Genomic DNA, 17,855 nt, shown 5'->3' with positions numbered 1-17,855 from the left:
TGTAGCTTGTTGGCTTCCTTCATTAAGGTCCATGAATAGCTGTAGGTGAGAAATTCAGAGGATTTGTATGCTCATAAGATGCGTAAAGAGCCCTCTACCTACCCAGTGTGGCCCTGCCAGTCTAGACAGATCGCAAAAAGAAAGTGGTTAGTGTCTCGGCTTGTCCACAGACGTGAGATGGAAGTTTGTGGGGGGGGGGGGGGGGTTGTTTGAATATGAATATGAATATTGTATGGTGAGTACTGTGTGCTGAAAGACAGAGTGGTCTCAGAATATTCTATGGTAATTGGCAACAAAACACATGTTCCTGACCTAAATTCATTCCAACATGGTTTCAGTTTGATTACTCAGCTCCTTATGTTCCCATGAATTCAGGCAACAAACACCAACCAGTGTTGGGTCTTGTAGGTCCTTTCTAGCAAAAAACATGGCAGCCTTCCTGAGAGTAACAAAGGAGAGAATGTTTGTAACATTGTACTTAGTGAAAGCATTCCCATATAAGCTTAACAGTGTAACAGTAAATGACCCATGTTGTTGCCCCACTGGTGAGATTACATTTTCTCCATAATGACATTCATAGAGTCAATAAGGTTACCTAGAAGTCTTAACTGAAAATGACAAGATCAGGGGAGGGCCCTGCCTGCACTATTGTTTTGATAGCTTGCACAACAATGAAGAAAATATTTCTCTCTTGCTAAGAAATCACTTAAAAATAAGCAGTTAACATTTCAAATTTAATAGATGGGTATATTTATAAACAATTCCAGAAACTTAACCTTTCAGGCAGTGTTTGCTTTTAACATGAGAAGCGGGCACGTAAGTTACTGAGCTCTGATGTGGGGCCTGGGAAGAACTAAGCCTCCCACCAGGCCACCACATAATGCTGAGGTGTGGGGGGACAACCATGCAGGTAATGAGCTGGCAGAGAAACTCCCAACTGTGGCACCAAGGAGCCATGTCCCTGCAGCCTGTGTGCTAAAAATGCTCTGTTTTGTTTTTTGTTTTTAATGAGCTTTCACAAGAACATTCTGTTTGGATTTTTTGTAATCTACCTAAAAATCCTCTAAGCTGTTGTCCCAACCTCATTATACTCTGGGACAAGAAATTCTAATATAGAGGGCCAAGTTTTTAGAGCCTGTTGAGAATTCTGTTACTAAAAACCTACAGACAAAAGGAGATGGTAGCAGGTTACCAGCACCCAGGTAGAAGAGGCTTCGAGAGAATGTACTAGCATCCTCTTAGAGGAAGAGGGAGGGCTGGCCTGGGAGTGAACAAGTTGCATCTGTATCTCACGTGGGTCAGGATTCACCCACTGAACTTGACTAGAAGGTTCTTAACTGGGATGGTGGAAATACCCTGACCTCATTTCTAGGGAAGTTTGTGGATTCACCTTGAGGAGGTTTTAAAAGTAAACAGTCAAGTAATTAGAAATGAATAGCCTATTTGAAGGAAAGAACGTGGGCTTTCTAATCTCCTGGGGTCCCTCTACACCCAAGTCTCAATTTGATGGGAAGTCAGACCGATACTCTTGCCCAACAAAATCTCCAAACATACAGGCAAAGGATACTTGCTTCTGGACGATAAAGAAGGAGTGTCCTCAGATACTTCCTGCCCGTTTCTGGCTAGCTCCCATGCTGCTGAGAAGTAACTCTGGTCCACACATGGCCCTCCCATCAGGCAGTGCTCCTGATCCAGGAGACCTACCCACCTTCGGGTGGCTGGGGGAGCCAGATGGGGAGGCTGGGTGGGATCCCTTCACTCTGTGCCCACCGTGCTGACTCTGAAGGGCCCATTGTAGGTGGTCTGTGCTTGGCAATATCTTACTCTCCTTTCTTTATCCTGTGTGTAAAATCTATGGAGAGAAGGGGAATTAAGATGTTTCTAGAACAACTTGCTACCTGCAGGTAGAACCTTATGACTATTCCAGGTTAAAGGGAATCTGCTGTTTCTTTACCTGCAGAGTGAGCCCTCCAGGGAACCATATTCCACAACCTTCTTCAGTACCCTGCCTGCCCATTGCAGCCCAGGCTCACAGAAAGAGGGTGGGTGGGCTGAGCAATGAGGTAAACCTCGTTTGGAAACCCAGCCCACGTGTCCAAGCAGCGGGGAGATTGTGAGCCCTTGACCTAATCTCAGAGCCACACTTGGAGACAGAGTAACACCAGGTCAGCCTCATCTCGGTCCCCTGAGGCTGCTACCCCTGAGCCCAGGGAGAAGCCCAGTCATTAACTCATCCTTATGTAAAGGGATGTAACAGCACTTCATTTGCACAGTGACCTTGAGCATGAAATAAGCTGAATGCCTGGCACCCAGAGGCCCTCCCATTTATAGTTCTTACCTTCTGGAACTGATTCCCTCTTTTAACCTAAACCCTAGTGGTATCCTCCTGATGTTCCAGAAAAGAGGAATGGACTCAAAATTTAAGAATGTCTTTCTCTATGTATAGGGGCTGGGCCCGGAACCCTTTAGGGTTCTGGCGTGGTTCTTGCAGCCACACCTTGCTGACCCTCTGGGACCAGTGACTTGACTGAGGGTCTGTCTCAGGCTTGTCCTCCAAGAATCTACTGGTGAGGCAGGATTCGCTCCCACACGCGTCCTGTCCCCACGGCCTCCCCACAAGAGCACTCTTGGCCACAGTCTGGCGGGGGGTCCGTGGTTCCCAGAGGAAGTCACCTGCCTAGAAACCTGTGCGTAGCCCTTGGCCCTGCCAGCCCCTCCAGTCCACTGGGTGAAAGTGCTGAGCCCCCTCCCCGGGGAGCAAGGTGAAGGGAAGCCACGGTGAAGTTCACGCACAGCCACGTTCCCACGAGGCAGCATACACCGCAGTCAGGCCACTGAGCAGGCCGGCCCCTGGCAAGCCCCTGCTCAAATAGGAAACCAGATCCAAAGCTCCCCTCCTGGGACACTGGAAGGGAACACTCCCTCTCACTAACCTAATCAGTATGTCCATGTCACCAATGTTTACACAACTGAAGCTGGGGTTGAAGGGGAGACATTTGTCTGGCTTCAGCTCTGCTCCAAAGGAAAGCACTCAGCTGGGTAGGATTGGGAAAGATTAAAAATAACTCCTCCATCCTTGTCAGAACTTTGCCTCTCCTTTGCAACACCCCATTTAGCATCTGGCCTCCTCCCCCTCCTGGTGCCTCCGCTGCCCTGAGGTGGTTCTAAAGACAGCTTCCCAGCCTGCAAACACCTGCACCCTGGGAGACCGCCTTTCCTCGGGTGCATGGGAACGTGTGTCCCCTCGCACGCGGGTCCCTCTTAGCAGGAATACAGGAGACTCGGGCAAGGAAGTCATATTAAAGCTATTTGTGAGGCTGCCAAAGGATCGCTTTGATTTATAAAGTATGAAAGTTTGCCATTTATGAATTCACAGTGAATGAGTTATTTCCCAGATTGTGCTCCAGAGGAGCTTATAACATTCTCAATTCCAGTGTGAAAAATGAATTGCAGGGAAAATGGGTCACTGTTCCCCAATGTTGAGAGTGCCGCATTGAAGGTCTCAGTAGCCCCTTCCCGTTGGTCCCTTCCAGGCTGGGTGGTTGGATCTCTGGAAATCCTCGGCAGCCCCGCAAGTTTGGTGCGAAGCGTCGGGAATGGCATCGCCGACTTCTTTAGGCTTCCGTACGAGGGGCTGACCAGAGGCCCGGGAGCCTTCGTGAGTGGAGTCTCCAGAGGGACGACGTCATTTGTAAAGCACATTTCCAAAGGTAGCTACTTTGGTTTCTTTTCCTAAAGCCTCATGTTCATTCCTCCCCTTATTTTTCCTTTTTGAAGAACACATTACAGCTTTCAGGGCCTTCAGTGTGCCTCTACCTTTGTTTAGCCCGTTCGATTGCCGTGAAATGTTGGATTTGTAACAAAGCTCACATCTAATGCCTTATGTTTTAAACAGATCGCTGCTTGCCTGCAGTGTGTGAAAATGTTTCAGAAACTTCAGAATCTTAAACCTCCCATTGGGAAAACAAGCATTGGCTCAACTGTTATTCCATGCGATAAATACAGAAATATTAAAGGTGTTCAGGACTTCTGCTACACATCAGAAACCCTACACTGTGTTGCCTCTTCATTTTTTTAAATGTAGATACAGTTGTCATAACTTGCGGAAGGACATGGATACGTTTGGACATGGAAGCGGATTTGGAGGGGACCAGCCAGCTTTCCTCCAGCATATGCCACATCAACAGTGCCATCTTGTGGCCCGGATAGGTCATGGGGCACAGAAGCCAGACTGCTGCCCGCATGAAGGGGAATGTTTTCGTTTTACCCCTGTGTGTGCTTGACGATATTTTGGTCAGGTTGGCAGTGACTCGGGAACTAACAAGGGCCATCTGAGTCCCCTTTTCTTCTCAGCAGGAGGCAGGGAAAACAGGGCAAAGGGCTTCTCCCCCATAAAAGGCTTTTTAATGTCAACAGTGCTGCAACTCTGTTATGAGCGGGTAGGTTATAGAAGTCTCCAGAAGGCTCAAAAGCAGAGGAGCCTGAAATATGAGCGCCCGTCGTGCTAGAGGGGGGCTGGCAGGAGAATGGCAAGAGCAGTAAACCGAGTTGTGTGGACGAGGCCGGGCCCACTCCCCTGGGCCCCGGCCGTCCGGGAGGCCTGTGAGCTGAGAGCCGGAGGAGCTCACCGATGAGTCACTCCCGACACTTGAGTCTTTGTGGTTCTGTTGTTTTTATTTTCAAATAAGACAACCGACACCTGCTAAACTGAAGCCCGCAGTAATTTTAGCATACTGACTCACTGAATGTGTTTTACACTTGTTCTCTCCTTCTCTTAGGGAAATCTGTCTCATTTGCTGCTGTCTGCGTGTGCACGTGGACTTTTTCTTTTTAGATTACTGGTAAAGATGCAGCGGCAAAAACGACATCTTCCGTCTCCTCTTGGAGCCGGACATCCTCTCACAGATGAGTGAATTCGTTAGTGTCAGGATCTGTCCATTGATGTCTTTCAGTGTGGCTTCACTGAGACCTGTACAGACTTGCCAGAAAACCCGACATAGTCATGGCTTTCCCGTGTCCTCTCTCCTTTATTGTCCTCACTGTTTTCAGTTAACACCCCGAGAATCCAAACCGCACATGTTCTGTGCGGCACCAATCGTTGTTGCCTCTGAATGTCTGGTGATACAGTTTAGGGTCTCCCTCTGCTATGAGAGATGAAGGGGGGAAATGAATTTTATTCCTAAATAGAAATATTTCTTTACAATCTAAGATTCAGCAGCATGACCTTAACCTTTAAAATGAGAGCAAATTTTAACTTTCAAAACTGGGCCTCAGTGAGGACTTCAAAACTGAGTGCTCTAGCCAAGCCTCCACCATCAAACAATAGCAAATGCTACTTTCGTCTGAAACTCTGGGCATTTTTCTGGCAACAGAGATTCTCGCCTGACCCGTTTTGAGGTGGGCCGTCACCCTGGTGAGCAAGTGTTAATCTTCGCCTTTTTTTCACAATTTTCTTCAGGCTGTTGCTTCAAGCTGCCCAAAGGAAGCCCCCGTCACTCACCGCCTGGGCAGGTCCCAAGGCACCCCTCCCCCCCCCACCAGCCCTGTGAGGACCGCTCCCCGGGGGCCCCCCATATATGTGACCATAAGGCCAACCCACGTGCTCTTGTGCCCTCAGGTACCCTCACCTCCATCACCAACCTGGCCACGAGCCTGGCCCGGAACATGGACCGCCTCTCACTGGATGAGGAGCACTACAACCGGCAGGAGGAGTGGCGGCGGCAGCTGCCCGAGAGCCTGGGCGAGGGGCTGCGACAGGGCCTGTCCCGCCTGGGCATCAGCCTGCTCGGTAAGGGGCTGTGGGGGACGCGCGCTCATGGCTCTGCGGGCCGGCCAGGTGCTCAGTTCCCCGGGACTAGGGGTGGTTGTATGGTTTCCATCCTTCCTGCAGGCAAAGCTGAGGCTCAGGGAGAGGAGGGCACTCCCTCTGCTTCCTGCCCTGCATCCATGAGGCACTGGGACAGGACCTCCTTACCAAAGCCATCAACAGCCATGATGGGGCCGTCCCCTGACCTTCCCGGATAGAGGCTCACCTGCACAGATGCCCAGGCTCTACCCACCCCCCCCCCGCCCACATAAGTGTCCTTCCATAGGCGCCCCCCAAGTGTGGGGGTGTCAGCGCAAGGACAGCAGCACAGGGCCACTGTTCGCTTGTCAAGGTCACAGGCAGACGTTGTGCCACGCCCTCTCCGCCATGCACTTATGGCAGATGCTCACCTTTGAGAAGCACTTCAGCGGCGTGCGAACGTCACATAAACTTCAGTGAGGAGCCCGCTTCTCCCCTTTTATTTTTTTCAAGAGTGCAGGCTCAGCCTCAGAGTAATTACTGTTTGTCGAGCAGCCAGATGGTATAGTTAGAAGTGAAGATTACCGTGGATATTTCCAAGGACTACAAATGTTCGAAAAATAAGTTGCTTTGGAAAGATCTATAAAAAGGAAGCTTCAGAGCTGAAATTTTGCAGAGCAGGATTTTCAAGGGTATCTTTTGTTTATTTGTTTGCAAAGGAATTTAAAACTGTATTGCTTGGCAGCTGGCCTGCTGTGCATCAGAAGGAGTGTGCATCTCAGGGAGATCAAAGTGCCCAGAGCGGGGAGAGCAGAGGTCAGACAAGATGAGCTTGAAAGGATTTGTCCTCTCTCCCGTCTGTAGTTCTAGCCTCAGCCCGCAGCACAGCCAGCCGAGGCCCTGGGAGGAAGCAGTGAGATGTTAGCTCAGGTCAAGTTACTGGAAATTGTTTAAGTCGTAACATTCTGTGGTGTGGGGCACTGTCGTGTGATGATGCGCGTGTAAACTGGGAGGCTTACGTATGACCTGGGATGGAACTTTCAGGTAGAGGAGCAGTCCGGAGGCCAGGGTGTCTGCTCCAGGGAAGGCACAGTGGCGTGGGAGCGAGCCACATTCCTGAGGGGCCAGCGGACCCAGACGAGGGTGTCAGGGTCCTTTCTTTGTGACCTCAGGCATGTTCTTCTCTTCTCTGAACTTGGGTTTCTCCTTTATAAATTGGGGCTGGTAATAACATGATTTAGAGGTAATAATAATGACCTGTGCCAGGCAAAGTGTCCGTGTTTGGTAAACAGCACCACTGATACTCATTATTAGGTTCTGGTAGCAAAGAAACTGTAATAGTTGCCTCATTTCAAAGAGCGTCCCACCAGAGAAAGACAAGCAGACAATGGCGGGAGCAGTCTTGCTTTAGTTTCAGTTCAAGGGATCAAGTTGCTGGAACCACAGGAAGTGACTGAGGTTATCTTGGAGGCTTCAGATCATTGGTTGGGGTCTTTGGGGTCTTTGGGGCCTTTTTTGGCTAAGAATCATGGGCTTCTAGGCCCTCTACACTGGGCAGGAGAGCTTCCTTCCCTCTAGCCAAGCTCTGTTTGGGGTTCACAGGTGCTCAGCAGAGGAGACCCGAGCTGGCTGGCCTGTGGCTGTGTCCCTCCCAACCAGTCCGTCCTTTTCCCACCCAGACAAGCCCACACCCGCTACCCAGGTGCCACTGTGTAAAATTGGGCCTGGTGGTAGAAATCCATTATGTGAGGAACCACGATCCTCCCTCTGCGGTGTCCCACTTTTTAATTCGGCGCCTGTTGTTAACCAGGCCAGAAAGTCCTAAAACTCTCATCTTTGCTCTGTCACGTCTTGTACAACTTCATATACATGCTAGGGAATCATTTAGTCTGTCTGTGAAACTTCTTCTTCTGTGAGTGGGCTCACAGTCTTTCTGCATTTCTGGTAATTTCCAAAGACCTGGGAGTTCTGTGGATGATGGAAATCCCTTCTAGGTGTGTGCTGACTGCACGTGCAGGCAGCCGCCTGACCTTGGGCCCCCAGGAGCACTGCCTCTAGCCACGCACCCTGAGCGAAGCGCCCATTGCCATGCTCCTCAGACATTTTTAGTTCCCAGTGAGCATCTCCGAGTTGGCTCCAATCTGCCGCCTTCCCTCTGGGAGTTCAAGAACTCTCTGTCCTACTCAATCACCGGGTCATCTCAAAAACGTCCAGTCCTAGAACTACCTGATGTGTAGCAGGAAGACAAGAGGAGGGACAAGAGGAGGACCAATCAAGTCCCTCACCTAGGAAATTCTAGATTTATCACCGTTTAATTTGTCCCCAGAAATGGTGCTTACAACTGCTAAATGCAATGAAGTGCCTGATTGAAGTTAGAGCTATTATCATTTTGTTTGAAACCCATGCTGAGTGAAACCAGAATATTAGTTCCTCGGTTTCTTCCTCTAGAAGAAACATTTACAACCCAGTTAGCAAAAATATATTGAAAGACCACTTGAGAGTTGACGGAGCATTTTCACATGTGTCATCCTGTCTGATCTGCAAGCCCTGGCACAGATAGGAAGTTAAGTGACTTGCCCATGTCACACCTCCACCAGGACAAGAGCCTGGGCTTTTTTCTACATGTCACCCACCCTGGAGGGCTCCGAGCCTGGAAACAATCAGGATGTGGGGAGACTGAACAATTGAAAGTTCCAGGGTAGGAAAAACACATTTTCCCCAAATGTTTATGGGTTTGGTGGGCCTTCTTGCCTCTGTTTCACCCTCATGGGGACACTGTGGAGTGTTACGAGGTCCTTGAAAAATCAAAGGGAGTCGTTAGCTGCCGTGCCCAGCCGCGTCGCCCCGAGTCAGCAAGGAAGTGTCAGCCGGTGGAGAGATGCCGCCGAGGCGCTTGGACGAGCGCCACCAGTTTTGAGAGAGCAGTGGCTTTGGGGAAAACTCTGTTTAGCCTACAGAATTGGTAATAAGGCTTCCCCACATTTACCAAACCGACTCCCCAAACACCCCCCTTTCTCCTGCACCCTGGAGTCCGTGCTGGGAGAGGATGTGAGCTCCGTGTCACGGTCACACGCCGTGTTCCCTCCCAGACTTCTCTCTCGTGAATACCAAAGGCAGGATGTCAGAGCTTGCTTCTGTCATCCCCTTCTCTTGGGCCGCTGCCTGATGGCCGAAGCACTGCCGGATTTCCCAGCAGCTGCACCCTCCGTGTCCATGCCACGCTTGGTCTGCCCCTCGGAATCCCACCCAAATCGGCCTCTCCCAGGTGAATCGGGACGTTTGCCCTGGAGTGAGTGAGGAAGAGCCAGGCACCAGGACTTGGCACCGACGAGCAGTCCCGATGCCACTACCGGCCGTCGGCAGGCGGGTTGCAGTTAGTGGAGAATCTGGGAATAACAGAAGTGCTTCCTCCCCGGTGAAATTAATCTGTTCTGGCCTCAAGCTAGAATACCTCCCGTACTCTATGTGTAGGTTTGGTTCGTCTCTGAAGTGCTGTGCCGTACTGCCCGCCTTAGGCCTGTGCCTCTGCTGTTGCGATCTGAAAAAAAAAAAGTGTCCAAAGTAAAATTACAGCACGTGGCGAGGGCAGCACCAAAATAGCCACGTAGGCAGGAAGCTTCATAGAGCGGCGAGCAGTGTTTTACGCCCAAGGCTGGGGAGCTGGTCCTGGAAGAGTGAGGGAGCCCCCCGCTTGCTTCACAAAGAAAGCCTTCCTCCTCCAGCTAAAGGGTAGCAAAGGGAACACCTCCCGCCTCTGCCTCGCCCGGCACGCGCAGAGCGCACGGAAACTCCCCTCCGAGGCACGCTTCCTTCCGCACCTCCCTTCATCACATCACAGCCAGCTCCATGTGGCCGCCCGCCCCGTGGGCCGGATGCCAACAGACAAGTTTGGGGATCAGTTTCCACTACTTAGAGCAGAGGTCAAGTATATGACAGTAAATAATTTACCAGTCGTGGGATTTAGGTGGATTAGACCTAATAAGAGAGCCTGCTGAAGCCCTGAGAGAAGCTGCCTCTCTCCGGGCAGGGCTGCAGATGCCGCGAAATGGCTGCTAGTCTCTCACGGCCTCTCTGGTCTCCGGCTCGCACCTGGTGACCAGTGAGGTGTTGGTGTGTGTGACAGGCCAGCTTTTCCCCTCCAGAGTCTGGTGCTGGGCGGGGGCATGGGATCTGACAGCTCCTTCTCTACCTCTGAGAATCTAACACCTTGTCATGAGGTTCAGATTTTCCACTCTCTGGGCTGCCCAAAGAGTTTATCTATCAAAGCCGCAGTTACTGAGCCCTCCCTGTGGCTGGTGGCCGGAGAAAGTGGAAGATCAAAGGGAAGTTTCACTGTGATACCTGTTTGCACTTAGGCAGGTAGAAGTTAGAAGTTAGAGCTCTGTATGGATACTCACGGCCATCAAGGCTCTATGTTCCTCGTAGAGATTAGGCCTGGCACGTTAAAGGGAAGTGGAAGCTTCTCCATGAAGTAACCACAGGCCCCTCAACTCAATTTTAATAGTCTTAATGGAAATCTGTCCTTGAGAAAAGGCATTTCTTAAATAATTTAATCTATTGGTGAGTTTGTATTTCCCTCCATTTTCCTACTGACTTAAGCTTGGAGACCTTTCAAAGAAATCAGATCATGTCGTTACAAAAGCTGTATTTTTTTTTTACATTTATTTTATTTTTGAGAGGCAGAGAGAGAGCACAAGTGGGGGAGGGGCAGAGAGAGAGGGAGACACAGAATCAGAAGCGGGCTCCAGGCTCTGAGCCGTCAGCACAGAGCCCAATGCGGGGCTCGAACCCACAAACCGTGAGATCATGACCTGAGCCAAAGTCGGACACTCAACCAACTGAGCCACCCAGGTGCCCCACAAAAGCTATATTCTTTGATTTGATGCTATTCCCTTTGAACTGTCTACCCTGAGATGATCTGAAGAGAAGACCCCCATGGTTCTTGCCTCTGCCGTGCACCAATGGTGGCCACCACCCCCATTGACACTTCCCAGCTGCTCTGACTCCCAACCTCATGGATGGACAGCAGGGCATCACAGTCCTCCTCCTATACACACGAGGCAAGCTCCCCAGCCTGAGTGCCGGGAGGGGTGTCTGGAGGGCGCTGAAACAGTGACCCCTCGGCCCTCCACAGCCAGGGAAGCTGGGGCCACTGGGGAGCAGCGTCCTCTGCCTCCTCAGTCAGTTGCTGAGAAGGTTTGGGAAGCTTTGGTCAAGGCTGAGAAACAGACCTGTCGCCTCAGGTCATTCTTAATCTGTCGATACATAAATTTAAATGGCTCTGTCCAAATTCAGAGGAATGGAATCCATGAAGAACTTTCCCTTTACAATTGACCCGAAGGAACTGGCCTTTGTTTTACTGGATTTTGTTCAGGGAAATATTACTTGAAATTAGCAGGTCATTAACAGAGACCTGGAAATCTCCGTTTACCCAAGAGACTTTGAATTAGTGGCATTTGGAATAATGGGTTTTGACATGTACTAAAATTTCTACCAGGGGGACTCTGCATTTTCCATCCTTGCCATTAATCCTAGCAGGACTGAGTTGAAAACAGAAAATTCTGTCAAGAACTGTAATAAAATGTTTACCTCTCACTGAGCTAGAGAACCCTCCACTCCATCATTGGGGGAAAGAAAAAACAAAACAAAACTGGGACCAGTGAAGCCCTTATGAAGTCTCAAAGCAAGAGGAACAAGAGGAAGGACCCACAGGAGGCGGAGGGATTCGCCCTCCAGGATACCTGACCGGGCTGCCCTCTGGGAAAACCGCGGGAGCAGACTGCTGAGAGCAGGGTAGCTGTTCTGAAGTGAAGAGCAAGCGGCCAAACCTCAATGGAAGTAGGAAGGAAGGAAGTTTTTCTAAGACTGGCAGACCGGAGAGCCTCTTTTATAAACAGGATCAGTGAACAGCTTGGTGGTTTAGAGCTGGGCTGGGACTCTGCCTCTCTCGACTCAAACCCTGGCTCAGGCATAGGACAGCTGTGTGACCTTGGGGACAAACTCCTTAACCTCTCTGTGCTCCTCGGCCTTATCTAGGAGCTGAGGATAAAAACCACGTCCGACTCCTAGGATTATGAGGATTAATGATCTCATACAAATAACACTCGATATAGTCCCCAGCACATAGCAAGCACTCAAAACAGATTAGCTATAATAGAAATAATTGCTGTGTCAACAATTACATTAATGTATTATTAAAGAATTTCTCTTATCACTATTAAAAGGGAGAACATGGAAAGGGGACGGTCTCTTCCAGTTTTTTTCACCCTCTTACTTCAGTGAAAATGTATCAGGCTGAGCAGGCTTGCTCTCTCCTCTTTGTCTTCTGGACAAAGGCGTGTGAAGTGTCACTTTGGAAATAGTCTGACTTGGTTATTAAATTCTGAACCGGACTTCACAGATCCTAACTGTGATGGACCAAAAACCCAGGCTGAATATTATGTTCTGGTGAAGATCATACATGTCTAACTCAGTGCTCCATGAACTTACGTAATTGATGAATAAATGTATAGTAAAGAACTTCCTAAGGAGGGTGCATTTTCATCTTCAATCCACATAAAACTGTCTTCTGGATTGAAGGTTTTCTCTCTCTCGGGATTTTAAGCCTCAGTCCTCACTGGAGGCATTTGCTGTCTTTCAGGTGCAATTGCTGGCATAGTCGATCAGCCCATGCAGAACTTCCAGAGAACATCGGAAGCTCATGCTTCAGCAGGACACAAGGCCAAGGGTGTCATCTCGGGCGTGGGGAAAGGAATCATGGGGGTGTTCACAAAGCCCATCGGAGGAGCCGCTGAGCTCGTGTCACAGACTGGCTATGGTAAGTGGCGGGGCACCCGACAGGCCAGCTCAGACGTCACCGATTAGTTTGCGGTTAGGGTCTCCGAGTTAACGTAGGCCTTCGCATGGCAAAGCAGTGAAAATAGAATGGATACATCTACAAGTAGGCAAATAGCCGTCTTTCTCAGCTCCTTACACTTATTTGTGCAAAGGGTAGAATCATACTACTAATCGTAAATTATAATAAGGGCCCAGGAAATCAATTTGTAATTTCATTATATCTATCTCACAGAATCTTTTTTTTACAGTACATCTAAATAAAATAGACTTTAGTGAGAAGAAACCAGTGAGAGGCTGAAGGCAGTTGAGAGCGATATGTAGAAAATATTGAAGCAGAGGCTAGAACTATTGCTTTTTCTGGTGACCAGTTTGAAAGGAAAAGTAGGTTATAAGGCAGGAAGATATCTGTGTGGAGGCAGCATGTATGTATTCGGAGAGAGAGGAGCGTGTGTGTGCCCCCGGGCGTACGTGGGTTCGCGCACACGCGCTCACAGAGCCCTGCTTCTGCGGACTCTGGGCCGAGTTCCCGGAAAGCCTTTCCCCGAGCAGACAGCTGTGGGGAACGGGCTCGTGGCACCACCTGCTCTCGGATGGTGGGGTGCCGGGCCCCTCCCACGCTCGTGTACACGCAGGAGTGATGGGTGTGCCGCAGGAAGCGCCTCCCCCCCCCCCGGTATTATGTTCTGCGCTCTTCGCAGAGCGCACCGCAGTACCCTGACCAACAGGTGACTGCGACTGTTCCCTTTTTACCGACACTCCGTGCCCTCATTCTGGTCCTCGAGCCGGCTGTCTGGCCACTCTCACAGACCGCAGGAGGGCTGGGCTGTCAGACACACGAGCCCTCTGCCTCCGGCCATAGCGGCCGGGGTTCATCTCACCGCAGGCACCCCGCGCCTCCGCGGGGCCGACAGGAGTGTCTGAGAAGGAAGAGGAGAGCGGGAGGCAAATGCCCACGCTCCGGCAACCATCCGGAGGGGCTTTCAGAGACCACACAGATGCGAACATGTGTTCCCTTTGGCTTTTCCCCTCGCCTCCTCCCTCCCCGTTTCTGTCTCTGTCTCTCCCTCCCTCCCTCTCTCCCCCGCCCCTCCTTCCGTGAATGACATTTTCACTCACAGGGAACGGGGCACAAAGAACCGCCGTAGCCCGAAAGCGGCCCAGGCACACTCCCTTTATCAGATGCTTACACATCAGTAAACAGCGTTCCGTGGCTGCAGACCCCAGCCCATCCTTCATAAATCCCTTTGTTCCTCACCGGGAGTCTCCCGGGCCGAGGACCCCTCCCGTAGGTCAGAGCATCTCGGAGCAGAGCTTCACGTGGCCTTGTTGCTTTCCATCATTCTTGTAAAACTTTTATTACCGCACTGAAGGTTTTACAAACCACTAACTCTCAGTCTAATGACTGTGCCTCGTTTATAAACATTTACAAGCCCTCGGGAAGCACACATGCTGTACCATCTTTGGTTCTGGAGAGTCTCTTTGGAGGCCGCGTGGTGCTGCTGGGTGCCCTCGTTCGGTGCCGGCACCAGGGGGAGCGTGTAATAAACCGGAGGCCCCACGAGTGCTCATAAATGTAAATGGATTCGTGTTTAACAGCTGGATTAAGTCACTGAAATACTGTATCTAGGCAAACCATGTGCCTTTGTGTGCATCTCTGTGTGTGTTGTGTTTTTTATTGTTTGCCCAGCCCAGTACAGATACAGAAGTATTGTAACATTAAGCAAGGAAGTCAGCTAACAATCTTGACTTTATCGCATAAACTGTAATGGCGTGTGAGCTGTTGCTCAGGATGGATTACTCCCAGGAGCGTGATGCTTCCGTTAATTGCCAGTCCGGCCTATGCTTGGACTGTCGTTCACTCATTTTTCAGTTTGTAGCTAATGTAAGATCGCCAGAGTTCAGAGCGTTGCAGTGTTTAATGACTATCTATCCATACGACCGCTTCCAGAGACTTGACATCATTTTGGATCTGTAGTGTTTTATGGATGGCTATAAGCAGATGACATCACTATACCGTGGAACTGGTTTCCAGAAAAACAACTAGTAAAACTCCCTTACTTCTCTCGCCACAGGTATTTTACATGGAGCTGGACTTTCTCAGCTTCCCAAACAGCGCTATCAGCCAAGTGATCTACATGCTGACCGGGCCCCGAACAGCCACGTCAAATATGTCTGGTAAGATTATCTAGACGCTTGTTCAGCTGCACACGCATGTTAACAGGGCCTGGCTTGCTGTCGAGCTAACGGCCCCTACTTCCAGGGGAGCCCCGGCGGGGGGGGGGGGGGGGGGGTGGTGAGGAGCGGCCACGTTCGGCATCTCAGGTGGCGCGAGGCCATCATAGCGCCAGGGAGAGGCTGCCGTCCCCAGATGTGGGACGCCTCTCGCGCACCCCTCGGGGGAAGCTGCACGCTGACGGAGCAGCCTAGGCCTGCGAGGGGACCGGGGACTCTCCATGAAGGCAGCGTTCTGATAAGGGGTGACGTTTCTAATGGGAAGAAAAGGAGCTGGTCAGAGCCAAGGGAAATCCTTGTCCCCAGGAAGGAGCTGGATTCGATTGACCAGAATCAGTTTGCGAATGAAAGTGGCCATTACGTGTGAGGCTAAAGTTGATCATCAGATTGGCGAGGGCCCTTTGCCTTTGGGGACCTTCGCGTAAGAATGCCCCAGCCCTTGGTACAGTGCGCACTGATACAGGACCATCTTTTCCAAACTGGCTTCTAGCCTCACTTCTCTCCTCTGAAACAGGAAAATGCTTCAGTCTCTGGGCAGACCGGAAGTCCACATGGCCCTGGATGTGGTTCTGGTGAGGGGCTCAGGCCAGGAGCACGAAGGGTGCCTGCTGCTGACCTCGGAAGTGCTCTTCGTGGTGAGCGTCAGCGAGGACACGCAGCAGCAGGCCTTCCCTGTCACGGAGATCGACTGTGCACAGGACAGCAAGCAAAACAACCTGCTCATCGTGCAGCTCAGGCAGCCGCGAGTGGCCTGCGACGTGGAGGTACATTTCAGAAAACGGGGTGACTGCGCGGCTAACGGCCAGGGAAGTGGAGATGCAGGCTGACCGCCGGTAACCAGGCAGTTGGGGCTGCAGCCTGTGGAGGCTGCTGGGGACCGGGAGGGCCGTCACAGGAAGCGGCGTGGGGGAGGGGGACCAGGGGGCCCGTGCGGAAGCAAGTTGGGAAGCCCCAACCCAGGTGTGTGTGTGAGGCTTCCTTAGGGGAGCCCAGCAGCGGGCCAGATGGACTTGAGGCCTGGGGCTATGCCACCATACGAACTGAACGAGGCGTGGTCGTCGGGGCGCCGGGGTGCTGAAGGAGACGGGACAGCGGAGCTCCAGGACACACAGGTGTGTCCAAGAAGGGCCAGGGCCGAGGCAGCAATTCTGTGCTGCTGCTCCACAAAGCAGGCACAAGTCTGGTGGCACAGGAGAGGACTGCCACGGAAGTGAGGGGACCGGGAAACAAGTTCACAAACCAGGAAGGAGGTCTCACTCTCTCCCCCGTTTCCACTCCAAGACCTCACGGGTCAGAATTCTGGGCACGAATCTCTTTCCTCCCCCTGCTCTGTACTGTGTGTGGCTCAGCGTTCCCTTTCCCACGGGGCAGATTCCCATCCCTTAAGTACCGTGGGGCACCCCCTGGGCTGCCGCTTAGGCTCTGGGGGCAGCTCTCTGGCCCAGCCTGGCCTGTTCCTGTACTGCATGCTGGCTCCCGACCACACAGAAGTTGCCACGGGATGGAGGCCCAGGCAGGGCACACTGGGTGTCAGGGGTGAGCCCTGACAAGAGCGACACCAGCTTCCTACAGTCCAGCGGCGAGCAGGTGCACCCCGTGGAAAACTGCTCTGTTCCTGCCTCCCCATTCACTGCCTGATCCAAGGGTCTCTAAGAGTTGACCTACGAAACAGACCTGTTTTTCCACTCAGCAAGGGGAGTGCAGGTCAGTGGCAAGCTGGAACCTGCTGGTCCTAACCTGAGGACTGAGTGGCCCCAGGAAAGGACAGCAAACCTGCCTGCGGCGGGTCCTGCCCCGTTCTTTATTTCCTTCCTGGTATGGGAGCCTGTGTCTCCCTCGCACCGCTGTTTGGGTAAAATTATCTGAGAAGAGGGAAGGCAGCCAACCACAACAACTCTGAGATTTCTCTAGCTTCTTGGATCCTAATCAGTCAGGCTTTAAGCTGGGGCTTGGCACTAGGCGCACATTGCTCTTCGAGTTGATGACTTTCTGGGAATAAACAGAGGTCAGATGTCCAGGCTGACTTTAGATCTGCCAAAATCTTCTGATCCAATTGACAATAAAGCAGCAGTGATCTGGCTACAGGATTTGGCAAGGGACGGTGTCATTATCTTCAAGTCCTTGGTCCCTAACGAGAAACTTCCAAGGCCCTCGGGAATCTAGCGTTATTCCTTAGCTGCTTGGGAAATATCTCGTATCTGAAACTGAAGACTGGAGATTCAGCTTTTGTTGTTAAAACGGTCTCTACTGTCTTCAGTTGTGATCCTTCTCCCTTTGGCTTTTGTTTGAGGAGGGTACTGTGGGGAATTATCATAGCTGGGAGGGAACAGGCCTGCTTCTCTAGGAGTTAATGAGATGATAGCTGGAGTCACCACTCCTAGAAGTTGCCAAGGTTAATTGAGACCATGGGATCACCGAGTTAGAGGCAGAAAAGCACCGATGCTCTGGACACCATGCTCAACACTGGTCTTCCATCGGTACTCGGGGAGAACAGGGGGCTGGATTAAGGGGGAAGAGGCCGGAAGAGATGACTGAGGGCAGCAATAGTGCAGGGCAGCTGTGGAGTTTACCCAGCAGCACCTGGCTGTCCCGGCACAGGACAGAAATGGTGGAGATCCAGTACGCAGTCAGCCCCCAAATTCTTTCTCTGAACCTATCCCACTTTACCTCCCCCAACTCCTAAAAAACAGGAAATAACTGCCCCCTCAGTCCTGTGTCCAAACCCTACCCCCCTTCCCCACACACCCCGAAGGAGACCCAAACTTTACAACAAAATGCCCGTTTCTTTTCTGAGACAGCACACGCTTCCGTAGGAGTGCTGTGACCCAGTGTATGCGCAAAACGAGGCGGGGGAATCACCCGGCAGTGCTGCTTGACACGGGGTCTTTTCCTCAGCTGCCGTGCTCATGTCAGGACTAGTCACCTGCAAACTGAATCCACAGATGTAAACCTGGGTTAAGAAGCCTACCTGCTGTCTTCCAGGGAAAACTAAGAACGGTAT

At 51.4% G+C, this 17,855-nt stretch overlaps 1 protein-coding gene across 7 annotated transcripts in view; it reads left to right on the top strand.

Moving 5' to 3' along the window:
- The window catches only part of VPS13B (vacuolar protein sorting 13 homolog B), a 794,855-nt gene that overhangs the window by 773,816 nt on the left and 3,184 nt on the right, over positions 1–17,855 (top strand). For 6 of the 7 annotated variants that reach the window (XM_053208413.1, XM_053208414.1, XM_053208412.1 and 3 more), the window contains exons 57-61: positions 3,534–3,710; positions 5,618–5,788; positions 12,426–12,602; positions 14,695–14,797; positions 15,369–15,618. In XM_053208413.1, the coding sequence (XP_053064388.1) occupies positions 3,534–3,710; positions 5,618–5,788; positions 12,426–12,602; positions 14,695–14,797; positions 15,369–15,618 (878 nt within the window). Of the gene's footprint in view, positions 1–3,533; positions 3,711–5,617; positions 5,789–12,425; positions 12,603–14,694; positions 14,798–15,368; positions 15,688–17,855 lie in introns of all 7 variants that reach the window. The other variant, XM_053208416.1, reaches the window with a different exon arrangement.

The sequence above is a fragment of the Acinonyx jubatus genome, chromosome F2, assembly GCF_027475565.1.
Source record: "Acinonyx jubatus isolate Ajub_Pintada_27869175 chromosome F2, VMU_Ajub_asm_v1.0, whole genome shotgun sequence".
Lineage (NCBI taxonomy): Eukaryota > Metazoa > Chordata > Mammalia > Carnivora > Felidae > Acinonyx > Acinonyx jubatus.
The sequence above is the reverse complement of the archived record's forward strand: the minus strand, read 5'-3'. Positions and strand labels throughout refer to the sequence as shown.